Raw genomic sequence first — 23,433 nt, 5'->3', positions numbered from 1 at the left:
CAACAAATGAGAAGATATGCCACACACCATATTACACGGATTCCACGCACAGTTGCCACGTCCCATTATTTCCTTGTTCAAAATATAGTCTAAACTACTGACAACGTCGTTAAACACAGAATAAGCAAAATTTAAAATGAAACTAAAATATATAAGATTATATAGGATTTGACGTTCACACGGCGGTGAGTCCGAAGATGGCTGTCTTCTGGGTTGTAGCACCGTGTAGTCTGGTAGAAGTTTACAGACGTTTAAAAGGTCCTTGCTGCCTCCATCATCAGAGCAATGAGTCTTGTCGCCCTAATGACCTCTGAAACGTTGGTAAACTTCTACCAGACTACACGGTGCTACAACCCAGAAGACAGCCATCTTCGGACTCGCTGCCGTGAGAATCTCAATTCCTGCTGGAAGAGAGTAAGTAGGCAACGGGACTAAAAGATGGGCACAGACATTGGACAAGAAAAGGACAAAAACGTGGGATAGACGGTAAAGAACGGAGTCGATTGTAGTCTTCTAGGTTCTTACGCAGTGTGGTTCATTTTAAGATGACTATATACAAGACTATGTGTTATTATAAACCACAAGATTACAATCGACATCTTCACCTGCCACCAGAACGTCGTATCTCAGAATAATGGAAAAAGGTACCCAGAAAGATGATTCATCTTGGTAGAAACTTTAATAGACGATGATGATAATTTACAAGTGCAGGCAGAAACGGTTTCGTTTTATTGTAGATCTAAATAGATGACATTAATTACCAGATGGTCTCCTCTCAGCTGGAGCCTACGTTGTTTGTCTGTGATGTTTAATGAAAATAACCCATACATGGAAAAGCTCTTCTCCGCTTGCAGAAAAGGATCTATTAAATTCAATTGGGAACTTGCTGATAATATTTATTGAAAATGGCTGTCTTCTGTCTTCCGTGAAGTCTGGTTAAAGTTTACCGTCGTTTCAAAGGTGCTTAGTGCCTCCATCATCAGGAAGATTAATCTACACTCCCAGGAAACAGTTATTTTCATATTTACCTCCCTGAAAGCCTGCATGTCTCCCTTGGTGTGGTGTTGTCATTAATGAAAAAGACAGATTTAGATAAGCTGTCACCTCTGTCAGACTGAATCGCTCTTATGCCACGCGGTGAGATAACTGGGATTAAGCGATAATCATGCAAAGAAACAACGGTTGATATAAGACGCATTATGCATTGCACACGTTAATGGCCGGACGAGTATTTGCTTGAATTTCTTGTAAAACAGGCTACGCTGAAATAATGAAGTATGGTGTTTGTTCGGTGACATCTCTTTTCTGCTTAACTGATATAATAAAGTATTCCACTGCGAAAAACAAACACTGAATTACACTTATTAAATGCGTTATCTTAAAACAAAGGCTATGACATCACAGGCCTTTGTTATTATTTACCGCTCTGAACCACATATAATTCTACGGTGTATTTATTAAACGGGCGACAAGCAGTAGACATAGGTCGCACAGCAACCAGACTGGAGACTAAAGGTACAATTTGGCTGCACGCGACAGAGACAAGCGACCGAGGCAGGCGACAGAGTTACGAGACCGAGACTGGTCGCTTCCTGTCTGCTCTCTGTACAATCGTATGAAGTACAATTACGAGCGCGAGACAAAGACAGGCGACAGAGACGGGCGACAGATACAAAGCACAGGAGACCGCTCTCGGACCAGTAGTGTCTCGCGACGGGCTCAGTCAGCACGTGTGTTGTTGAGTAAAATAATCGCAGAAATTAAATTTACTGGTGACCAAGATGAGCAATTGGTAGAATTAGTAGCAGAAAATGATAAATGATTCTTTATTAACAGGCAGAAAGATCCTTCTTCACGTCTGGTTTTGAATATTGAACTCATAGGTTTTCTTTGTTTCTTTCGCAATAAATAACACAGCAACACATCATCTTCTTCTTATTCTTCGAGTAACCTTTTTAGAAGCATTTTTGTACTCATTTTTCACAGAATATGTGCACGTATGTCTCAACAAAACAAAGAAAACAAACACTTTGCCGCATGTCTCGGTCGTCACCTCAAAAGTGTGTGGCGACAAGCTGCGATGTGTCCGTCTCCCGTCTCTGTCGCCTGCCTCGGTCGCTTGTCTCTGTCGCGTGCAGCCAAATTGTACCTTAAGCAAATAAGTAAAAATACTGGAAGGACGAAATGGTTTTCGTAATATAAATCTGATCTACCAGAAAGAACCTGAGGGAATAAAGCCGGGGAAACAGAATAATGTGAATTACACTCCATAAATGTGGGTCTAATCAGTCTCATGCCGGTTTTGTGAGCGTGTAGTGACTAAATGCATTTTCATACATTGTTTTATACTAATGGTTATTGTAATATGTAAGTCTAAACAATATTTTAGCTTTTTGAATTTCTTAAGCCCATGTATAAAGTGAAGCTTTCGCGGCGACTGAAGTTGATGAAAGAATCTCTACGACTCTGAATATGTTGTAGCGTTTAGTTTGAAAATAGAACTTATTTATGGAACACTTCTGTCGCTAATTTCGTACATACATCGTCAGTAGTATTAAAAATTGTCTTCCCGTTTTCCCTTCAATAAATTGAAAGGATAATGGTATTCATAATAGTCAAAGTCTCTTACAAAACATAAACATCTGGCGAAGTAAATAATTGTTGAGGGTTGCGTCTAAGAGGTCTCAAATAGTCTCTTTAAAATGACCTTGAAGATTAAGTTGATGTGTCACAACTGCAATGAAAGACTTGATGGACAAGTTTGAAGGAAATTTGCAGACAGAGCCCTCTGGCATAACCGAACAGACAGGTCAGTCGGACACAATCTTCTTTCTTGCAGAAGGAGTTCTGGGTTCGTGGGGGTAAGAAAGTCAGCTAGTTCTTGAGTGTCCATAGCTGAAACCAAGTGAGTTAGCATTCTACAAATTTCAGAATTGGATACAAAGCTGATATGTCTTCATAGATTAGTTTAGTTTATTTAATTGTGTGTATTTAATAGTTTTCATTTATTAATATATGTACTTTATATTGATTCTTCCATAGAGGGCATATATTTTTCCTTTATTTAAAGTGAAGAATAATATATTTGCTTCACCGATATTCTTTCTTCCTTCTGTAATTAAACATGTGTTTATTTGTTTCTTACATAATTTTGTTTATAAGTTTCCATCATTAGATGTTCTTCCTTATTGATTCGTTTCTTTTTTAGTGCACTTAGGCCTACCGATTTAACATTTGTGAAATTTATTAGACTGTTTATATTTAGCTTGAACAGTTCAATGACTGCTGTCCTTGTTATGGGCTAGATGGTTAAGAGTTCCGCTCCCGGGGTGGGGCCATTTCTTCTCTTGGGTAAAAATCAAGTCTGATTTTATAGATAACGCAGCATCCTATATAGAAGGTAGCACTTACTGTTCTTACATTTACAAGGTCTGGTATGAGTGTAGTAACCATGCTAATTTTAATCACTGAATGCTATGCAAGCTTTAGTTTTACAGTGATTCCAAATTTAGAAAATACGTAAAAGATCTCTCTCTCTCTCTCTCTCTCTCTGTGTGTGTCCGTCATGTCACATCTTTTAACATATGAACTTTCATTCGTGAAGTCGGTTTCTTAAATATAATATACGAGCATTTTTAGAGCTACATCTACTAAATTTTTCAGCCGGACCTTCATAAACGGCACTAGTTAAATTACTGGGATTATCTTGCTGTGAATGATTATATGTACGGCACATGCATAACACGTGTAAGACATTGACTACACATAATATTCTGGTCTGAAATCTGTAGATTGTAGATCGCTTGTGAAAGGTAGGATGATTATAAGTAACTGCATGGAACAGACAGAAAATTTTGATAACGTAATACCCGGTTTCTCCGTGGCATCCCAACAATTACTCCATTCACACACAGAAGAAGGCAATGGCAAACCACTTCTGGATCATCTGCCAAGAACGTATATGAACAGGTCCCAGTCCGAGAAAAGGATGGAAGGATCCTGTTCATATAGACCTGTCGTCAGACAGAACACTAAAAAAAAATACTGAAAGAGGTAGTCAAGACGTTTTCTCTTGCTTGTTTCGAGATATAACTTTGATTGTAATGCATATAAGAGCCCGTCTCTGCTGTCTAAACTGAGCCAGATGAATGTATTTCGCACCCTCGCATATTACTGTGACGTAGTAATTTTCCTCTCTTCCACGGTTAGGTTTCTCAAGAAGTATCCTCCCATCAGGTTTAAAATGTATCATACTCATTTCTTCCACGCGTGCCACATCCCATCCACCAAACCTTTCATGATTTTATCACACCAAGAGTAACTGGTGAAAATTACAGAATATGAACCTCGTAATTATGAAATCATAAATCCCCTGTACCTTCTGCATGATTGGCCACTCCACATATAATCCTCACTAAGCCCGATTTAATAATAACAGTGCCGTGTAAATATTTCATCTATATATAGGTGTTGGTTTGTAAGGAGATTCTGGGTTATCGTAGGAATACAATTTTTGCTAGCATTTAATTTTCTCTTACAATTCTGACCTATCAGAAAGCACACGTTGAATTTTGCCTAAGCAGATTATTTAAGAACCTAACTGAGGAAGCAAAGTATTTGTATTTACCGCACTTCTAGGCAACTGATATTTCTAATGAAAATGTTTTTATGAAACTATTTAATACACATTTTAAAGCAACAAAATAAAAATAGTATGTAGTTAGGACTGGTGTTGGAATTAGCATAGAAGAAGGTACATATTGAAAGAGTTTGCTCGAGTTTGACAAGAAGTATTAATACATGCATTGTATACATCGATGAGAAGCATTCCACTTTGTTATTCCAGGTCAAGAATTTCATCACATATATATTACACCTTTGTCAGACCGACACACATGGAGGAGGTAAGACGGTACGGACTGCACGATGCAGTGATAGAAAGAAACATGGAAATGGCAGATGCCCAGATCCTGGCGGGACAAATAGTTGACGGTCTAAACCCAGCAGGATTGACTCCTCTACATTACGCCATCCAGATGGAAGACAATTTAATGATTAAGTACCTGGTAAGTTTAAGTCCACCTCCGAATGTGAACACCCGGAAGGATGGCACGCCTGCACCTATTCACCTTATGGCAGAAACGGGAAATGTGGATCGTATGCTGATTTTGTTGCGTGCGGGTGCTGACCTCAATCTCAAGACTGGGGACGAGGATGGACTAACTCCAATTCATGTAGCTGTAATGAACAAACATGAAGACGTAGTTCGCTGGCTTTTAGGGTTCGGAGTCTCTGCTGACTCTGTTTCAGAAGGAAAAACCCCATTGATGTGTGCTGTAGACAAAGGTGATACTGGTATGATACGGCTTCTTTTGGACGCAGGGGCAAATGTCAACTTCGTGAGCAGCGATGAGTACGGTTTTACAGCGCTCCATTTAGCTGTGAAAGACCTCAAATACGAAATTGCGGCAATGTTAAAAGCACGAGGAGCAGACGTGTCCATTTGGAGCAAGTTTGATCAGTGCAGCCCAGTGCACTGGGCTGCACAGATGGGTACCATGAATATGCTTAGTTTATTAACCGAGAACGCAATTGAAGCAAGTAAACCGACGGGAGATGGTGACTACCCAGTACACTTCGCAGCCCTTTCTGGTAATCTTTGGATGATAAATTTCTTGGTCGCCAATAGAGCCACTCCAGCTCTGTTGTACAATAATGCTGGATACACACCTCTGCACATAGCTGCGAAGCATGATAAACGTAGAATGGTTCCATTCATAATTAATTCTGGTTACATTGAAGTTGATGTACTCTCAGCAAAAGGCAACTGGACTCCGCTTCATGTTGCATTGTATCATAACAAAGGCGATATAGCGGACATATTAATAGCGTCTGGTGCTAATGTAAACAGTTTGACGTCGGACACACATTACAGTCCCATGCATTTCGCAATTTTACATAACTCTTATGAGTACTTAGAAACGCTTTACGAATGTAAAGGCGATCTATCTATCCATCAGAGGGCAGATCATGTCGAGCCTTTGTTGGTCATGGCTACAACGAAAAAATGTTATGGTATTGCAAAATATTTACTAGATTGCGGAGCACATGTTGACGCTGCGGATGACAAAGGATTCACTGCTTTACATCATGCTGTTAGCATTAGATTGCATCGCTTTATCAGGTTATTGCTTACTCGCAGGGCAAGTGTTAATATCCAAGCCTATAATGGGGAAACAGTTCTTCACTTCCTAAGCCGAGTTATTGATTCGACTACACTGGACAGATTTTCTGCATTGGCAATGGACCTTGGAATTGTAAATAACATGGGAATGACTCCTGTACACACTGCTGCATGGAGAGGGAATTACAAGTTCTTGGATAAGTTTGCCACTAATCCCATACATTTGTTCAGGCGAACGGAAGATGAGAATATGGATTATCCCTTCCACCTGGCTGCTTTAGGCGGACATGCTAAGGCTGTTTTGTTTTATCTAGGAAGGATGAACGTGGATATATACAATGCATTTGGCAGAACTGTATTGTATAATGCAGCTGTAGGAGGGTCAGTGGTAGTGGTTTCGACGCTGCTAGCCAGAGGTGCATCTGTGAACGGTTCTGAACAATCTCTCGATTGTAAAACGCCACTGCACGCTGCAATCACAAACAAACATGTTGGAGTGGTCAGGTGCTTGTTGGACGCTAATGCAGACGTGAACGCGAGGGTGCTTCCCGAACAGTACACTCCTCTGCATTTGGCTGTTTTTACGAACGACGTACTTTCATTGAGGTTGCTTCTCGATCGAGGAGCAGACCGAAATCTACGTACCATCGATGGACACACTGCTATGAACTTGGCGCGGTCTCTCGGTCGCCAGAATATGTTACAGGATCTTGGTGTTCAAGTGTAATTACGAACCTCAAATATTATACATTTTTTTAGTGTTATTTTCGAATTTTGGACGTAATATGCATGTTTGGTGGAAAGTTAGATACCCAAGCTATTTTAAAATGCAGAAATAAGGGAGGCGGTTCATCAGCCCAATACTTTTTGAACACAGTATACAGATATCAAGGCGTTAAACTTGCTGATGTGCCATCGTATCTCAGTTTTTGTACCATTTAACATATTTAAAATGCATTTTATGTGGATTTTTTAAAAAGAAATATTCATCGTAGTCGGAACAGGATGTAAAATTAACATGATTTGTCTTCTGTCAAGAGATATTTTTGAGAATAAGTATATATCACTTCTGATAACGTTTATAATGCCTATACCATCAAGACTCAAACATACAATAGTTTTCCATTCGATTTTTATCGCAAAGAGTTCAGGTGAGCTGGTACCCCATGTAAGCGTGCAACAACATTGAATAGCAATCTGAGTTAAAACTTGCCAATGATAGTTCATCAGATGGCTAGAATTGCTCGGGAATTAAAAATAACTTAAAACAATTCTAAATTAGGTAACTATAAGAATTTACTTTTTGAAACGCTCATATTCTCCGATCTCTTATCTTCATTCTATTTACGCTACTATTTTTACTGTAATTGTTTGCTAAGGAGAGCTACTCCAGTGTAAGTTAAGAGGCAAAATAATGTTTGCTTCTCGTGGTGGTATGGTGGCATTACGTTTTCAGGCATTAATGGTTTAAATCGTTTATCAGAGCGGGCGAAGAAGAATAAACAATGTGCTGTCCATATCAGCATCTCGGTTCAGCGAGTGAGTCGTGGATCCGTTTGCGCGAGAGACAGTTTAGTACAGTTTATGTTTAATTAAGATGTTATGCCTAAATTTTTTGCAAAGTTTTTAGTAAAAATATTGTTTAGGAAACATGTGCTAAATTATTTGGATTTAGTATTCATTTTGTAAAAAGTGCCTCTAAATTCAACAGTTTTTTGTTTGTTTTTAAATTAGATCTATGAGCCATGAGACGAATTATACGCCCAAATATAATTCACTAAATTATTTTATCAGTCCCTTCCATATTTCTGATTTAAACGTATGCTTTATTTCTGTACAATGCATAAAAATGTAATTTCATAATTACTTTACTGAACTGTATCTCTCTGTATAAATGGTTGTAAATGTTTGTAAATGACCGTGCAGTCTGAGTATGTGTGAAATGTAAACAGAAACTGTCAATAAATCTTATTAATTTCTTTAACGTTCTCTCCGACTATTTATTTTCTGTCGTTCATTATTCGAGCCAATAAAACGAAAGTATCCGTTTTGTGCCAGCTGTTTCGACTGTTCTGAAAACCACCTCTGAGGTGTGCAATAAGACACGACCAGTTACCACTGTACCATAACCTCGGTTCCTAATTCGGGCCCGTTTTCTGACCTTCAGGTAGATACATGTTGGAGGAGTTTGTTTTAGACTTCTTGACTTTAAAGTTTGCAAAGCCGAATTACCACGTAGTTTTGATAGCGAGCTTTAAGAAATGCACTAACAGAACTTTACGGCAAGTAGGTTTACAATATCTCATTGTATCGGACAGTATGCGATTTCTTTGTCACACGTCAGGTGTGGCCAGAATATATCCGAGAACATACTTGGTTCCTCACTGAATGAACTCATCGCCCTGATGACGGAGGCAGTATGGCCTCTGAAACGTTGGTTAACATCGACCAGACTACACAGCGCAACAACCCAGAAGACAGAAATGTTCATACTCAGAATCGCCCTGATGACGGAAGCAGTATGACCTCTGAAACGTTGGTTAACATCGACCAGACTACACAGCGCAACAACCCAGAAGACAGAAATGTTCATACTCAGAATCGCCCTGATGACGGAGGCAGTATGACCTCTGAAACGTTGGTTAACATCGACCAGATTACACAGCGCAACAACCCAGAAGACAGAAATGTTCATACTCAGAATCGCCCTGATGACGGAGGCAGTATGACCTCTGAAACGTTGGTTAACATCGACCAGACTACACAGCGCAACAACCCAGAAGACAGAAGTGTTCATACTCAGAATCGCCCTGATGACGGAGGCAGTATGACCTCTGAAACGTTGGTTAACATCGACCAGACTACACAGCGCAACAACCCAGAAGACAGAAATGTTCATACTCAGAATCGCCCTGATGACGGAAGCAGTATGACTTCTGAAACGTTGGTAAATATCGACCAGACTACACAGCGCAACAACCCAGAAGACGGAAATCTCCACTTGACGGAGAAGTTGTCGCAAGAGCAAGGCACTAAAAGTAGTTAGATTCATGGTTGATGAGCTTCATTATCACGCCACTGGTAGTCCAGGGTCACTGAAGATTTTGGACGAGGGTTACTAGGATAATATAATTCAAGCTATTTCCCTTATTCTTATCTAAATGTAAAAGAAACCTTACGTGTACGTGTTGACCACAATCTCTCTCAGCTGCTTACGCAAATGTTACCGCAAGTTCTTGAAAATAAAATGATTGTATACGTATTGTTGACGATACCTGCCCTACACTGCTAGTTTTCCTCGAGTTTTATTCACCACACCCATAAATTTAGGCTCGACAAATTGTTGCGTTATTGTCACGTCACACGTGTTTTTCGGTGTATCCGAAGTTATTAAGATTAATTTTATGGAGTTTGTTACTGGTTGTCTATACTGAGAATTATCGGGATTATTTAATTTTCTGCTTAAATCGTTCCAATACAGGGCGAGTCAAAATTATGTTTGGAAAATTTAAGGGCATGTTCTGGGAACCAAAACAATAAAAAGTTTCTGTGAACATGGTGTCGGAAGTGCTTCCTTACCTACTGGGAACGACCCGTTCTTCAAGTGCCTGAGCACTGCGGGTCCCAACTTTTCGTTGGCTCGATCTATAGACATTCGGTAGGACTCCTTGGACGAGGGATCGGCCAGTCGCAAGGCCTCTACCTGTACACAGGACAGGACAACGCGGACAATCATCCATGGCTTGAGTGGGATTCGAACCTTACCTACTAGATATTGTAACTAAACGGATAACACGCATTCCTGTTACAAAGTGTTTATTACGATGTATCTAATTCGCGATTTTGCGAGAGGTGTTCAAAATTCGATCTCTCCACCTCCACACATGCCTGAGCACGACGAACTCACTCGAACGCACCAGGGCCTTCTTTTACCTTGACACAAGCAACCCACACATGTCGCCATATCGCCTGCTGTGTGTTAAATGGCATTGCATACACCAGGGACTTCAAGTTTGACACCACAGGTAAAAATCCAAGGGGTATAGGTCCGGTGTATGTAACGCCAAGCCCATTGGGTCAATCGTGAACTCCTGTACCTATAAGGACATTTTAAGTCATTCGATCACGCATTTTAAGGCAACATTTCAGATACGTTTTCCGCCATTTACTGGACGGACTGGGGAAAACCACGAAGAACTCCGGACACGGGTTTGAACCCCGAATCGCCTGAATACGACGCTCGAGTTATATAACTACTCGGCCGCGATGTTAGTTATAATAGAAAACCATAATGTTTATATATATTGTTAAATATATTTACCACGATAGTACGTACTTAAATATTGATAGATACTAATATGTGTGTGTATGCGTGCGTGCGTGTCTGTAGGAATAGTAAACAATGGAGTAGATAAAAAATAATTTCTTGTGGTAGGCTACACACATTACTTTTACATATTCACATATACTATGTTTCAGCACGTTATACATAACTAGAATTTTAATACAAGAAAACTAATAAGGAATTTGAGGATATGCAGTACATTTATTAATAATATTCATGAAACATGCAATATGTATCATATTGAAATATAAAAGGAAATTAACTATTACATGATATGAACACTTACAATTATATACTACATAGTATGCAAGAATACGGTGTCCTCGGAATTTCATTTTGTACAAATTGTTTCCAGCAGACACAACCACTCTATGCTTCAAAGCTGGTCTATAGCTAAAACGTGGTGAATATACGCAATACAGAATAAATAACATGGTATCTTCAAAATCATATTTTGATGGGAATTTTTATCAGTTCCAAGATATACAACTTTTCATTATTACTTCTTCACTTTTAAAATAACATTTATATACTATGCACAATTTTGAGTTTTAATAAAATATCAACCTGTTTCAAAAAGCCTTCAAGCCTGCTAATATTTTAAACAAGTAATATTTGTAGGAAGTATGCAACACATAATATGCCATTCATAACTTCAGGCTTGCTTTACAGAATTTGTGCATCATTTCCAATAAATAATCAAAGCAAGAATGTCTGTGATCACAATAAATAATTTAAAATGTGTTCATGTACAATTTTCAATTCCCAAAATGTGACTTATTTTATAGAAATCCCAGTAAAACTCGAAAACAAACATGTTTTTAATTGTAGGTAAAAAGAATTGTTAAATATTATAAAAACTGCATCTGGACAAATATTCAACTCATTGAACCATCAGTAATTTCGCATATAAAATGAACACCTACATTCAAAAATAATAACTATTACACATTAAAACAGTGAGATAATTTCACCTAACGTGTTCTTGAGGAATTCATAAATACTATTATGGCCTTCATAAGCTGCTAAACCCGCAGCTGTATATCCTTGCGAATCCTCAATATAGGGGTCTGCACCGGAACGAATGAGTAGGTGAACTATAACATTATGTTGATAATAAACTGCCCAGTGCAATGGCGTTCGACTATCTACAATAGCACGTGCGTTAACATCCGCACCATTTTCTATAAGAAGTTGTACCAGTGCTCGGTTTCCACTAGCACACGCTAAATGTAGAGGGGTACACTTCCCCCAGGGGTCATAACGAACATTCACATCCGCGCCTTTATTAACCAGCAATCTGGCGATATTATAATTATCTGCTTTTGATGCAGCTAACAAGGGTGTGACTCCCATACTATTACGTACATCTACCGGCATTCCACGGTCAATCAACCAACGAACAATGTTCACACGTCCGTTCATTACTGCAGTGTGAATAAGGAAGTCACGATTACCGTGATTACTACGTGACATTATATCACCTCCACCAAGAACCAAAATCTGCAAACAGTGCGGTTCCCTATTACCTGCTGCTAAATGAAGTGAATTCTGCCCAAAATCATTCTCGGCCTCTATGTCTGCTCCCCGGGATATCAAAAGTTGAGTCACAGACACGTTTCCATGAACTACAGCATAATGTAGAGGAGTCGAAATGCGGTCATCCCTGCAGTTGATATTTGCTCCTCTTTTAATCAAAATCAGTGCCATCTTTTCTTTTCCATAGTCCGCAGCTTGATGAAGAGGGGTCATACCATCCCTCAGCTTGACGTTCACAGATATTTCAGTTTCAAGTAACCATCGAATCACGCATTCTGAGTCATTTCTAATAGCAGTTGTAATCAGTGGTTCTTGTTCACTTCCCATATGGACCATTATATTACCCCCATTTTTCTTCAGGCACTTCAAACATTCCAAATTGTCTGCTTTGACTGCATGATGCAAAGCTGTGTAACCATTAGTCTGTTTCTCGGCATTAACATTAGCGCCATAATGTATTAATAAGTCTATCATATCTAAATTGCCACACCGCGTTGCTATATTCAGAGGTGAATAGAGTTCTGGGTAGTTGGTTCGAGCATAAACCTGAGATCCTTCCTGAAGCAGGTACGATGCTATACCAAGCTGACCGGAAGACACGGCCTTGTGCAGTGGAGTGTATCCTCTGTTGTTTGTACAGTTCACGGATTCACCCTTACTGACCAGCCACGCGACTACTGCTAGGTGGCCTTTCTTAGCAGCCACATGAATAGGGCGGTTACCGTGTCTGTCATCTTTTTGCACTGAAAAAATGCAGCCAAATTCATGCAGGAGTTCCAAAATGTCGAGTTCGCCTTTTTTCGCTGCGCAGTGAACTGGTGTTTCGTGAAGGCCGGTGCAAGGAATATACATATTTGCCCCGTTTCTCAGCAAAATTCTGATAATATCCATGTTTTCTCCTGTAATTGCCATGTGAAGTGGTGTGAGATTATTAAGACCAGTGTATCTTGTATTGACATCTGTTCCTTGATCTATAAGCAACTGCACCAAATGTGTATACTCATAGTATATAGCATAGAACAGTGGTGTCCCTCCTTCACGATCCGTGATATTCATCGACAAGCCCATTTGAAACATCCAAATAATTACTTCCTCATGATCATATTTGACAGCAGTATGGAGTGGCGTTTTTCCCAGCGGTGTGTTATCTTGCACACTGAAAGAGGCTCCAAGTCTGAACAACATATGCAGAATTAACGGTTTTCCGAGTCGCGCTGCCCAATGAGCAGGAGTTTGATTCTTGAAGCTGGTTATAGCATTAACTTCAGCTCCCAGTGTTACTAAGTGTACAATCATGTCCAGGTTCTCTTTCACTACTGCGTAGTGTAGGGCAGTGAATCCAACTTCATCATAACCGTTGATATTGCTTCCTTCCTCTACAAATAGAGTGGCCATGTTAAGGTCGCCATAAAATGCAGCTTCGTGTATATTTACTGGTACTGGGTTCTCTGAATCCTCCATCCTGCAACACCTTTTTGTGATTATGAAGAACACTTGATGACGTTAGACAGTTATACCTGAAATAACAAACATCTGACTTTTATAATTTGTTATTGTCCTTCAAAAATACTTGGCCTTTTCATCGTCTCGCATAGAAGCAATTGCACTTAATATATGAACTTATTTGGAATTTGAGAAGGTATGTGAAAGAAACGTGTCCCGTCGTCTCTAAGGTATCAAAGCTAAGTCTTCGTGACTTATGACAATAAAAACTACATGTAATGTAGCAGGTACACTAAGAGAATAAATTATTTCATAAAATTACTCGTGGAAATACTTAAATATTACATTTTATACAGTAGTATCGTTTTAGGTTTTATATGGCCTCCATCTTTAGGGTTTACATTCTTCCGACATGATTGTAAGGTCGTACAACAGGGTTACTACAAAGCATCACAACCCAGAAAATCGAAATCAATATTTTTATATCCGTAAAAAATTAAAATCTCAGTAATATATTTCTGTCTTCACCTATTGTTTCTAAGCTCTGTAAATTACGTAGCTTTGAGTGGTAGGATAATGGTGAGTTATTTCAAGTCATGATGTACAAGAAGGAAGTTGCTACCGTTATATAGTGAAACTAAGGACAACCACGAAATGATTCCGAGGGGCTTCCCAAATAAGAAGCAATGCTAACGAAAGCATTACAAATTTTTCTTCATATCGATAATTCATTTTTTGTTTCAGAAAATGGCCCGCAACGATTGGAAGTTGGAACAAAACGATGTAAAATAAGGTCGATTCCTTTAACATTAAAGATTCTTTGTTATTTTATTTACTGATCTTCTCTGAGTGACCTTACTAAATATCTTAAGGTAATGTATGAATACAGAATTCCATTGCAGTTTTCGTAGTAACAGAAAGTCTGACCGAATGACTGTTTTAAAATTAATTTACAACACTTTAAAATTTTGAATAGTGAAATTTCTCTAAACCTGTTTATTGTGAGTAATTTTTTATAAATTATTTGTTTCTTTATCAACAGATGTTTTTTTAGTGTTGCAATTATTATCGTAATTGTCATGCGTCTTCCGTACGAAAAATAACTGGGCCAGGAGGACCACTACTGACATTCAGTGCTAGTCTTAATATTATCATCACCATCAACATCATAATCACATTCCATCTACTTTCTAATACACATGGGTTTGAGTGATGGGCACATTGTGTATCAAGTGCACACAGTAAGAATATTTATAAATTTATTTATGTACAAAACTTGTGCACAGCACTAAATACTTCAAGTTTGTTGCTAAGTATATTCATTGAAAATTAAAATTAAATTATTTGGTTATTCCGTCAAATCACAATGTATTTAAAATAAGATAATTAAAATAATTAAAATATCATTCTGTGTTCCATATCGAATACTCGATTTACAATTGGATATTCGATATGGAACACAGAATGATATTTTAATTATTTTAATTATCTTATTTTAAATACATTGTGATTTGACGGAATAACCAAATAATTTAATTTTAATTTAATAAATCACAATATGACGCAACTACACTATCATTGAAAATTGTTTTAATGATAATCTTATTATATTATTATTTTAGATGATTAGTTTGAGGATTATACGTAGATTTCCTGTCTTTTCTCTGTACACATTCATGTGCAAATGTGTGTTGCCTTAGTCCTACGTAACACACAAAAATAGTTACTTACGTCAAAACGATGCCTGTGTGCGGTCAAGACAGGTATATCAAAGACACTGCAGCTTTCGCTAGAATCGTTGAAAATACTGAAAGTAAGAGGGCACTGTGAGCATGTTTGCATTTAAATCCGCCCATTTTTACTAAAGGACTTTATTTATAAGGGGCAGCATAATTTCAGAGCGTGCTAACAGTAAATTTTACGAGCTACTCCCTCTTATTTAGAATCACAAGTCTTGGTTAAATTTTTATAATAATAATAAATATAGTAATAACTAAAATCTTTGCAGTAACATCAGCAGAACACCTGCTTAACATTGCCCTTAACTAAAACATTAATAATTTGTTTTGTATTGTATCGTTTTGTGTTCTGTTGTATTATATTAATTATTTGCTTTGTTACGCTGTGTTATGTTATGCTTACCTTTGTTGTTATCGATACTAAAATTTATTTTGGTCATAATATATTGCGTTACGTTATGGTATTTTTTGAACTAAGCAAACACATAAACTGTCTTTTTCCGCTCATTTAATAGTTATTAAAGGATTTTGTTTCTGCAAACTAGAAAACACGCTTCGTCTCCATTACATAGATTAGTCCGTTAAAGCAGGGAAACAACTCTAATTAAAGACACATATACACCCTGCGGGCGAAATTAAAAATTACTGAACATCATAACTCTTTTCTTCAAAATGTATATAATAGAAGAACAAAAATGAGTTACCAACTACTAAAATTACGTTAGATCAAGTGAAAAATGAAATAAGTTCTATGGTACAGTGCGTACCTGAAACGCTTAATCAGCCGGCCTTTAAGCAATCAAGCCGTTCTTTACTGTATTTACAAAACCCCGACAGTAGAACCTGTCCTGAGTGAGATCTAACCGTCTGCATCACACCCCATTGCATTGGAGGTTATGAATAATAAATAAACGGACAGGAAACAAACACAGTCTATTACGAATTTTTGTGCTGGATAGGACATTGAGAAATCGCGGAAACGATGTAACAAGTTAGTAAATTCCGTTTATCGTAGCAATTCTGGCACGTTTGGTCTGTTATTCGCTCTAGATTTTCAATTAGAGAATGATAACTTCTGTGTTCTATAAAAAACGCAAGGATCTCCAATGCAATATTTGATAAAAAGAGTCCAGCCTCCCTTGTGCCATGAGACGACATAGCATGAAGGCCCTTTTTGTGTAGCCACTTATTAGGAGAACAGTAAAATTATATTGGACATAAAACATGTCTTGCACTTTTCCTTACAAATTTATTCGAGACTTGTTTTACTGCGTTAAACGTTTCACGAATTACCAACGCGTGAGATGCGCGCTATGGTGTCCTGTTCTATTGTTTAACTAAATTCGGCATCTGTCAATACTGTCAGTAAGTAAATTCTGCATTATTAAATGTCGTGAAAATCTGTTCAGCGTATCTCCAGTTAGGTTAGCATGCAGATACACAGGACATTTTTGCTACTTTTAGTTGTAAATTATCAACTGGACTGTATGATTATATTCTGAATTGTATTCATATTTTTGTGGTAAGGGGTGACTTCTTTTGAAATTGTGTAAAACTGATAAGAGACCAAAATTGGTAATTTTTACATCCCGTTTACCTAACAGGCCACTGTAGTTCTTACTTTTAATTCTTCCTAATCTCTTGTTCACACACAGAAGAAGGCAATGGCAAACCACTTCTGGATCATCTGCCAAGAACGTATATGAACAGGTCCCAGTCCGAGAAAAGGATGGAAGGATCCTGTTCATATGGACCTGTCGTCAGACAGAACACTAATAATAATAATAAAAATCTCTTGTTATTTTCGTGTTTAAAAGGAAATATATAATATCATTTTCAATTATTTTGTTCTTTCTTTCTAGGCAGCAAACATGTACATTACATAAAATATAGATGGTATTAAGATCTACAATTTTATTTCAAACGTTTTTCGGTGCTATAAATACTTAACGAGGTAAGAGGAATAAAAATAATTTCTGCAGAACACAGTACGATTAGCTTTCTCTCCTTGTCTGTATTTACTTGTAGACGAATTTCTTTGGCAGGTGGACAGACATATTATCTCGGAACAAAACACGGCTCTCCACGTAGCAGCTTCCAACGGAAATCTTCGTATAATACAGATGTTACTATATTTTGGTGCTGATATAAATGCTAGAGATCTGCACCCCTATGCATTATGCAACGAGAAAAAATAATGTAGACTGCCTCAAAATGTTACTGAATTTTGAAGGGGATTCGAAAACGCGTAACGAAACAAATGATTGCGAACTTCTCATCATCACAGCTGCGAAATATGACTCTGAAGATGCTGCAGCCTGGTTAATTAAATCCGAAGAATCAACGAACGTTAAAGACAAAGATGGTTTGACCCCTCTTCATTACGTAACAATCTGTGACAGTCGAAATGTGGCTTTGCTGCTAATAATCCGAGGTGCTGACGTTAATTCTAAAGATAGAAATCTTCTCTCTCCACTCCATTATGCAGCACGTAAAAGACGTACTGTCAGCAGATCTGCATGCTGAGACCAAGGAAAACTTGACTGCACTTTACTTAGTATCAATGACAGATGGAGTAGATTTTCCGAAGATATTGGTATATTATGGAGGAAATATCCTAGCGCCAACCGCCAATAAGAAAGGGGATTATCTGATTCATGTTGCTTCAACCTGCGATAGTGTGACTGTCCTGAGGTGGATTCTTGATCTTGGAATGTCTGTTAATATTCCCAACGCAGAAGGAATTACGCCATTAATAAATGCTGCTCGTGTAGGAAATTGTGTGTTGGCAATAACACTGCTTGACAGAGGTGCTGATGTCAATGTTAAAGTAACCGGGGAAGACAACAGAACACCAATCCACGCAGCATGTCTTAGTGGGAGTGTCGAGATGGTTAGACTTTTGTTAGAAAATGGTACAGATCCAAATGCGTATTCTAGTACTGACAAACGGACGCCTTTACATTGGGCAGCTAAAGGGGGGGGGGGGGGTCATCTCGAGATGACGAAGATTCTTCTCAGTTTTGGAGCAAACATTTACGCCCGTGACAAGTTCGGTTTCACACCAAGACATTTAGCCGTTAGGAAACGCCATGAGAAAATTATGGAGTTTCTTGCTGTTGTGAGTGTCACGAGACGTTATAAATTTGCCACTTCGTAAGGTAAAGGGCTCGTAATTTATTTACAAATTTATCCTGAAATTAACCCAAAGCTTCAATATTTCCACATACACTGTTCAGTTAGCCGATACAATCGTGTGTAAACAAACGTCTTGATAGAATCATTAAGTTTCTGGGTGATGAGCGTCATAGAACGTCCCAAGCCAAGTTCTTTTCAAGGTTATGAAAAGAAAAATAATTCTTTAATATTACTCCAAAATATAATTGCCACAATTACAATTATTTAGGTTTTATTTCTCTCGAACCTTTCATTGACCTCTTAAGTTCTACGATCAAGATATCTCCCAAATAACTGTTGTTCAGAACAATCGGTTAATGTTATAAACTAATTTATTTTCTCTGTATATCCATTATTTAATAATGTGGATTAATATAAATTCATATCCTCTCCTTTAGAAATTATAAGTGTTTGTGGTGAGTTTTAGCACATATAAAGATATTAATTAGTTTCTTTCCTATAAAATTTAACACAGAGAGAACTAATACGTATGTCAAAACATGCACTTTGCCAGACTTAACAGTTAGGCCTAAAGCGACATATTTATGTAATTTAACCACTGCAAATTTTACCAAACTTAACATATCAACATAAACGGGCTATTTTACAAAATAAAATTAAGCATGGGAAGGGTTAAAGTTCAAATCAGATTTATATATTTTTCTTTATTTTGAGGAGACATTAATAGCTAGAAAAACAGTTACAAAAGCAATTATTATTATTATTATTATTATTTGGCTCATTTGCTTATTGATTATTTTGCAATAAATTAACATTGTACATTTGTATATTTAGTTTATTGTTTGTTTGTTTGTTTTTGTGTTGTAATGTTTGTATTGTTAGTGCTTGGCTGTTATTGGCCTTTTTGGCTGTTGTTAAGCACTGTAATAAATGAATTGAATTGAATTATTATAGTGCTAATTTATAACTATGCTACACAAATTGTTCCAGAGTGTATGTGATGTAAGACAATATTAAATAGTTCTTGCAAAAATGTACAATTTCTCTTAATACTACTGTTATTGCTACAGTTGTTCGCAGTCTGCAGTTATTACATTTACGAACTCCTAAATATGGAGGCGATGGGAAATTAATTAGCTGTAGGGATGAATTTAAGAATTTATAATGGAAGCTCAGACGGAACATTCAGCTTGAAAAGTATCCGCGTCGAATGTTGAAAATTATTTAATGTTTCGACATTAAACGTTGCAGTTGGTATCTCCGTGGTATGTGATAGTTGGGCGTTTTTGCAAGCCTTATATGGGGCAGGCAGTAACTGGCGATTTCGATTTGATGGCATAGAAGAGTGGACTGCCCGCTATTTCGCTCTATCATTCAGCATCTATATTCACCCTTAAGATGGCAACTGAAATATTTGCCGAAACGATGGATAATTTTCAACATTTCGCGCGGCTGATCCTCGGAAGCCGAATGTGTACGTTGAACTCCAGCCGCGGAAATCCAAGGACAGTGAGATAATGAATATATGATCTCATTTCTGGTCTATACAGATTTAATGCTAATAAATTAATTGACAGATGTTACGTTTAACACTACTACACTCATTTTCTGTTGATACTAGCATAGGTATTACAAATTTGTTTATATGCATTATTTCCTATAAAGATTTTAAACAAATGCTTCACTGCTCAATATTGACACCAAATTATAGCTCGTGTTCACAGAAAAATCCCCTGGCAATTGAACACGTACCGATCTCTATTTTATGGTTCTTCTGTACAAAGAGACCACAATTATAACGAATATCATTTTCTGTAGAGTCCCAATTATCATAACCAGTTGATGCCAGAGATTTATCTGTAAAGAGAAAAATATACTTTGATTACTACCATTTCATTTAAGGGTGAATGCATGCAATACATCATTTTCGTTGGAAAATCTGAAGGGAACGAACTATTATTAAAACCTATGAGTACTGCGAGAATTTTTTAAAACGGAACGAAAAGAAGTAGATCGGAGAGTGTGGACAGAATTTATCTGTCTTAAGATAGGAGCCAGTGGCGGGCTGTCGTTAACAGTTTTGAATACTCATTTTCCATAAAAGGTGATAATTTCTTGGTCAGCTGAGCAGATGTTAATTTCTCAATAAGGACTCCTCTGTGGAGTGTGTTGCATTTAAAGGTTAAATTCTTAGCAGGAGCGCGTGTTTTTTTATATTCTAAGGAATTATTATGACGTATTGTTAGTTTTTCAATTGCAATACTTTATATTCACGGATATATTTGTGAATGGTAACGTGAAATAATGGTTATAAATGTGATGTGTAAATGGGCAAGGTTTCTTCTCCGTGAATATTGATTTATTCACTTTGAATTGCTTGCATTAGTTGTTGTCTACTTTAAGGTACAGGTAGGCCCCGATTTATGCCTCCTCAGGGTCGTTATTTGAAGCGGCGTAAAGCGGGTCCTACCTGTACTTTTATTTTTATGAGGAACCTCATAATTCATTTCGGACTCAAACAATTTTAGGGTAATCAAATAAAGGTGGATGGGATGGACAGGACATGTGGCTCGCATGGGAAAGATGAGAAATTCACACAAACTTTTAGTCTCAAAACGTGAATGTAAGAGACCACTTGAGAGACCTAGTCAAAAATAGGATAGTATTAAATATGTATCCAAACAAATAGGATATGAGGGTGTAGACTGGTAACTAAATGAAGCGACCAATGGCGGGTTCATGCGGACATGACAATCAACTTACAGGTTCCATAAAAGCTGGAGAATTTTTTACAAGCTAAGTTACTGTTAGTTTCTCAAGAAGAATTATACTCCATGGAAGACGACTGCCTCCTGGGTTGAGGGGCTGTGTAGTCTGGTATAAGTATCGCCCTGATGATGGAGGCAGCAAGGACCTGCGAAGCTCTGGTAAACTTGTTCCAGACTGCACGCCGCTACAACCCAGAAGACAGCCATCTTCGGACTCACAGCCGTGAAAACCTCAAATCCTGCTACTCCTTGGATTTCGAGATTCTTGTCAAAAACAAAATACCTACTGAAAATAGTAACAACTTCTCCTTCATTGCCAAGGTCATGGAAACCAATGAAAGCGTAGTAGGTGTTTCTAGCAAGAAATGCAGGGTACTCTTTCCAAAGTCGTGCCATATTCTTTGCTTCATATTCAGAGTCGATGACCAAGAGATGTGCCCCTTCTTCTTCGCAGGTCTTACGAGCCTCTTGCCATGACTTTCCAACAATATGCAGCTTGTAGTATCCCAGTCCAGGCACCAACTCATATCCAGGTAAAGAAAGAGCTCTCACATTAGGGGCTGGTTCTGTCAGAAAATAAAATTTTATATTTACTCCATCTTCTTATAAGCAATGAACTTAATTTTGTTCTAGAGATAATGAAATTAATATAATATTGTATTAAATGTAAGTAAACGAGGGTGTGAACTGGATTCATCTGACTCAAAAAAGTGTCCAGTGGCGGGCTCTTATGAACGCAATGAATCATTAGTTTCATAAAAACGGGGAATTATTTGATTGCATGAGTGGCTGTTAGTTTGCAAGGACTCTGCTGCACAGAATTAATAAATATCATATTAAAACAAGTAACTCGTGCACATGCTTCAGTAATATTAAAAATACGTCAAGAATTTCAGTTCTGCTGTAAACCAAGTGAACTATAGACACTAGGAAGTGAAGTCACCTGTTACACTGGCATCTATGAGGATCGATTCAGAGTCCCCACATATGGATGTTGTGTGGTTGATGTCTGCCTTCCAGTGACCCACGTCTTTGGGTCCAGCTTCATGCGCCAGCTGAAACTACAAGAATAAAGAGAACATACTTCAAAATTAATTGATACTAAAGTTCTTTCAACGAGCACAGCAGATCTTCAATTAAAATAACAGCATTATAATTTTCCAAAGGCAGCTTATAACTAAATTAACAGCATAAAATACGGGCTTATGACTCGTTAAGTTTTACAGTTTCTATTTTAAATTTTTTTTTCAGTTTTGTATCTAGATCTATTTTGCAAACCGCAATGCGATTAGCTATGCAAGAATAGGTTGTATTTGTTCTGTAAATTATATAGAGTTCAGTGAGGTATATAAACTTACAGAATGCGTTTTAAAAACGTGTAGGCTTCTCCAAATTTAAGTGAACATTTTCATCCTTGTCAGATATTGAATTGTATTTTAATAGGATTTTCTCGCTCTTTCATTCCTCGGCTAATAACTACAAATTTAAATGTTAAAATACTATAATTCTATCTGTTCTGACTATTTTTTGCCGAAAGAACTTTGACTAAATGATGTTTGAGAATAGGGTGACCACGACATGGGAAGGGTGAGGAAAGCTTATGTACGCGAAGTTTTGTCTGGAAAAACTGACCGGAAAAACAAGTTGGAAGACCTAGGCGTAATTATGAAGATAATATTAAATGGACGGTAGAAAACTGGATGGGAAGGTATTGTCTGGATTAATTGAGCCAGGGCAGGGGCGAATGGCAAGAGCGCTTGTAAACTCTATAATAAACCTTCGAATTCAATAAAAGGCAAGATTAAGAATTGAATTATTCTGCTCCATTTATTAGGTTTACTTTCATTATTTTTTGTCGAGTTTACCGTTCTGTGTTCTGGCTTTCAATTTTTACTTGAACTATTAAATGTAAATTTTAACTTACAAAGTACGGAGTTGTATATGTAGACCAGAACTTAACCTTTTTTCCTTACCTGAGCAGTCCATTGTCCTGTTTGATTACGTCGACTTACGATGGTAAACTTAATTTTTTTGGATTGTGGGTAAGTGCACTGTAGTCCGATGCAGGCACCGAAGCAACATAACACACAGCATATTATGACACACCAGTACATCTTCTGAGAACTCTTCATGTAGCAGGCCCGTTTCTATAGAAACATAATTATATATACCTGATCTGGATATCCGGATTATGGATAAATGAAACTAATTTAGTCTTAAGTACTATCAAGTGTTTCTATGAACAGATTTGCATTTAGTTGTGTTAATAATTAATGA

The 23,433-nt window shown here is 37.6% G+C and overlaps 3 protein-coding genes and 1 long non-coding RNA gene across 5 annotated transcripts; 2 read left to right on the top strand and 2 right to left on the bottom strand.

Annotated features, from left to right (window-relative positions):
- The first annotated feature begins 2,769 nt into the window (after positions 1 to 2,769).
- On the top strand, positions 2,770 to 19,421 carry LOC110835827 (transient receptor potential cation channel subfamily A member 1). Its single transcript, XM_022076449.2, has 3 exons — positions 2,770 to 2,905; positions 4,847 to 6,908; positions 17,706 to 19,421. The coding sequence occupies exons 2-3, from the start codon at positions 4,896 to 4,898 to the stop codon at positions 18,408 to 18,410; spliced, it is 2,718 nt and encodes a 905-aa protein (XP_021932141.2). The 5' UTR covers positions 2,770 to 2,905; positions 4,847 to 4,895; the 3' UTR covers positions 18,411 to 19,421.
- Positions 10,711 to 16,036, bottom strand: LOC110835832 (uncharacterized). The gene is made up of 3 exons (XM_022076453.1): positions 16,018 to 16,036; positions 15,243 to 15,318; positions 10,711 to 13,585 (listed from the first exon to the last, which is right to left on the bottom strand). The coding sequence occupies exon 3, from the start codon at positions 13,527 to 13,529 to the stop codon at positions 11,481 to 11,483; it is 2,049 nt and encodes a 682-aa protein (XP_021932145.1). The 5' UTR covers positions 13,530 to 13,585; positions 15,243 to 15,318; positions 16,018 to 16,036; the 3' UTR covers positions 10,711 to 11,480.
- On the top strand, positions 14,259 to 17,397 carry LOC110835834 (uncharacterized). The gene is made up of 3 exons (XR_002545031.2): positions 14,259 to 14,383; positions 17,113 to 17,204; positions 17,296 to 17,397. It is a non-coding gene; the product is annotated as an uncharacterized LOC110835834 (long non-coding RNA).
- Positions 19,422 to 19,922: 501 nt separating the features above from the next.
- On the bottom strand, positions 19,923 to 23,303 carry LOC110835826 (hemolymph lipopolysaccharide-binding protein). Of its 2 annotated transcripts, none has more exons than XM_022076446.2 (4): positions 23,130 to 23,303; positions 22,100 to 22,217; positions 21,444 to 21,722; positions 19,923 to 20,245 (listed from the first exon to the last, which is right to left on the bottom strand). In XM_022076446.2, exons 1-4 carry the CDS (start codon positions 23,286 to 23,288, stop codon positions 20,094 to 20,096), a joined length of 708 nt encoding a protein of 235 aa, XP_021932138.1. In that variant the 5' UTR covers positions 23,289 to 23,303; the 3' UTR covers positions 19,923 to 20,093. The 2 variants fall into 2 exon arrangements, with proteins under 2 accessions (XP_021932138.1, XP_021932140.1); XM_022076448.2 differs by having other exon boundaries at positions 22,100 to 22,211.
- Positions 23,304 to 23,433: the final 130 nt, after the last annotated feature.

Source organism: Zootermopsis nevadensis, unplaced genomic scaffold, assembly GCF_977971745.1.
Source record: "Zootermopsis nevadensis isolate Lab colony 2312 unplaced genomic scaffold, Znev_1.0 Znev_ptg000010l, whole genome shotgun sequence".
NCBI classification, from domain to species: Eukaryota; Metazoa; Arthropoda; class Insecta; order Blattodea; family Termopsidae; genus Zootermopsis; species Zootermopsis nevadensis.
Note: the sequence above shows the minus strand (reverse complement) of the source record. Positions and strands in the feature narration are given on the sequence as shown.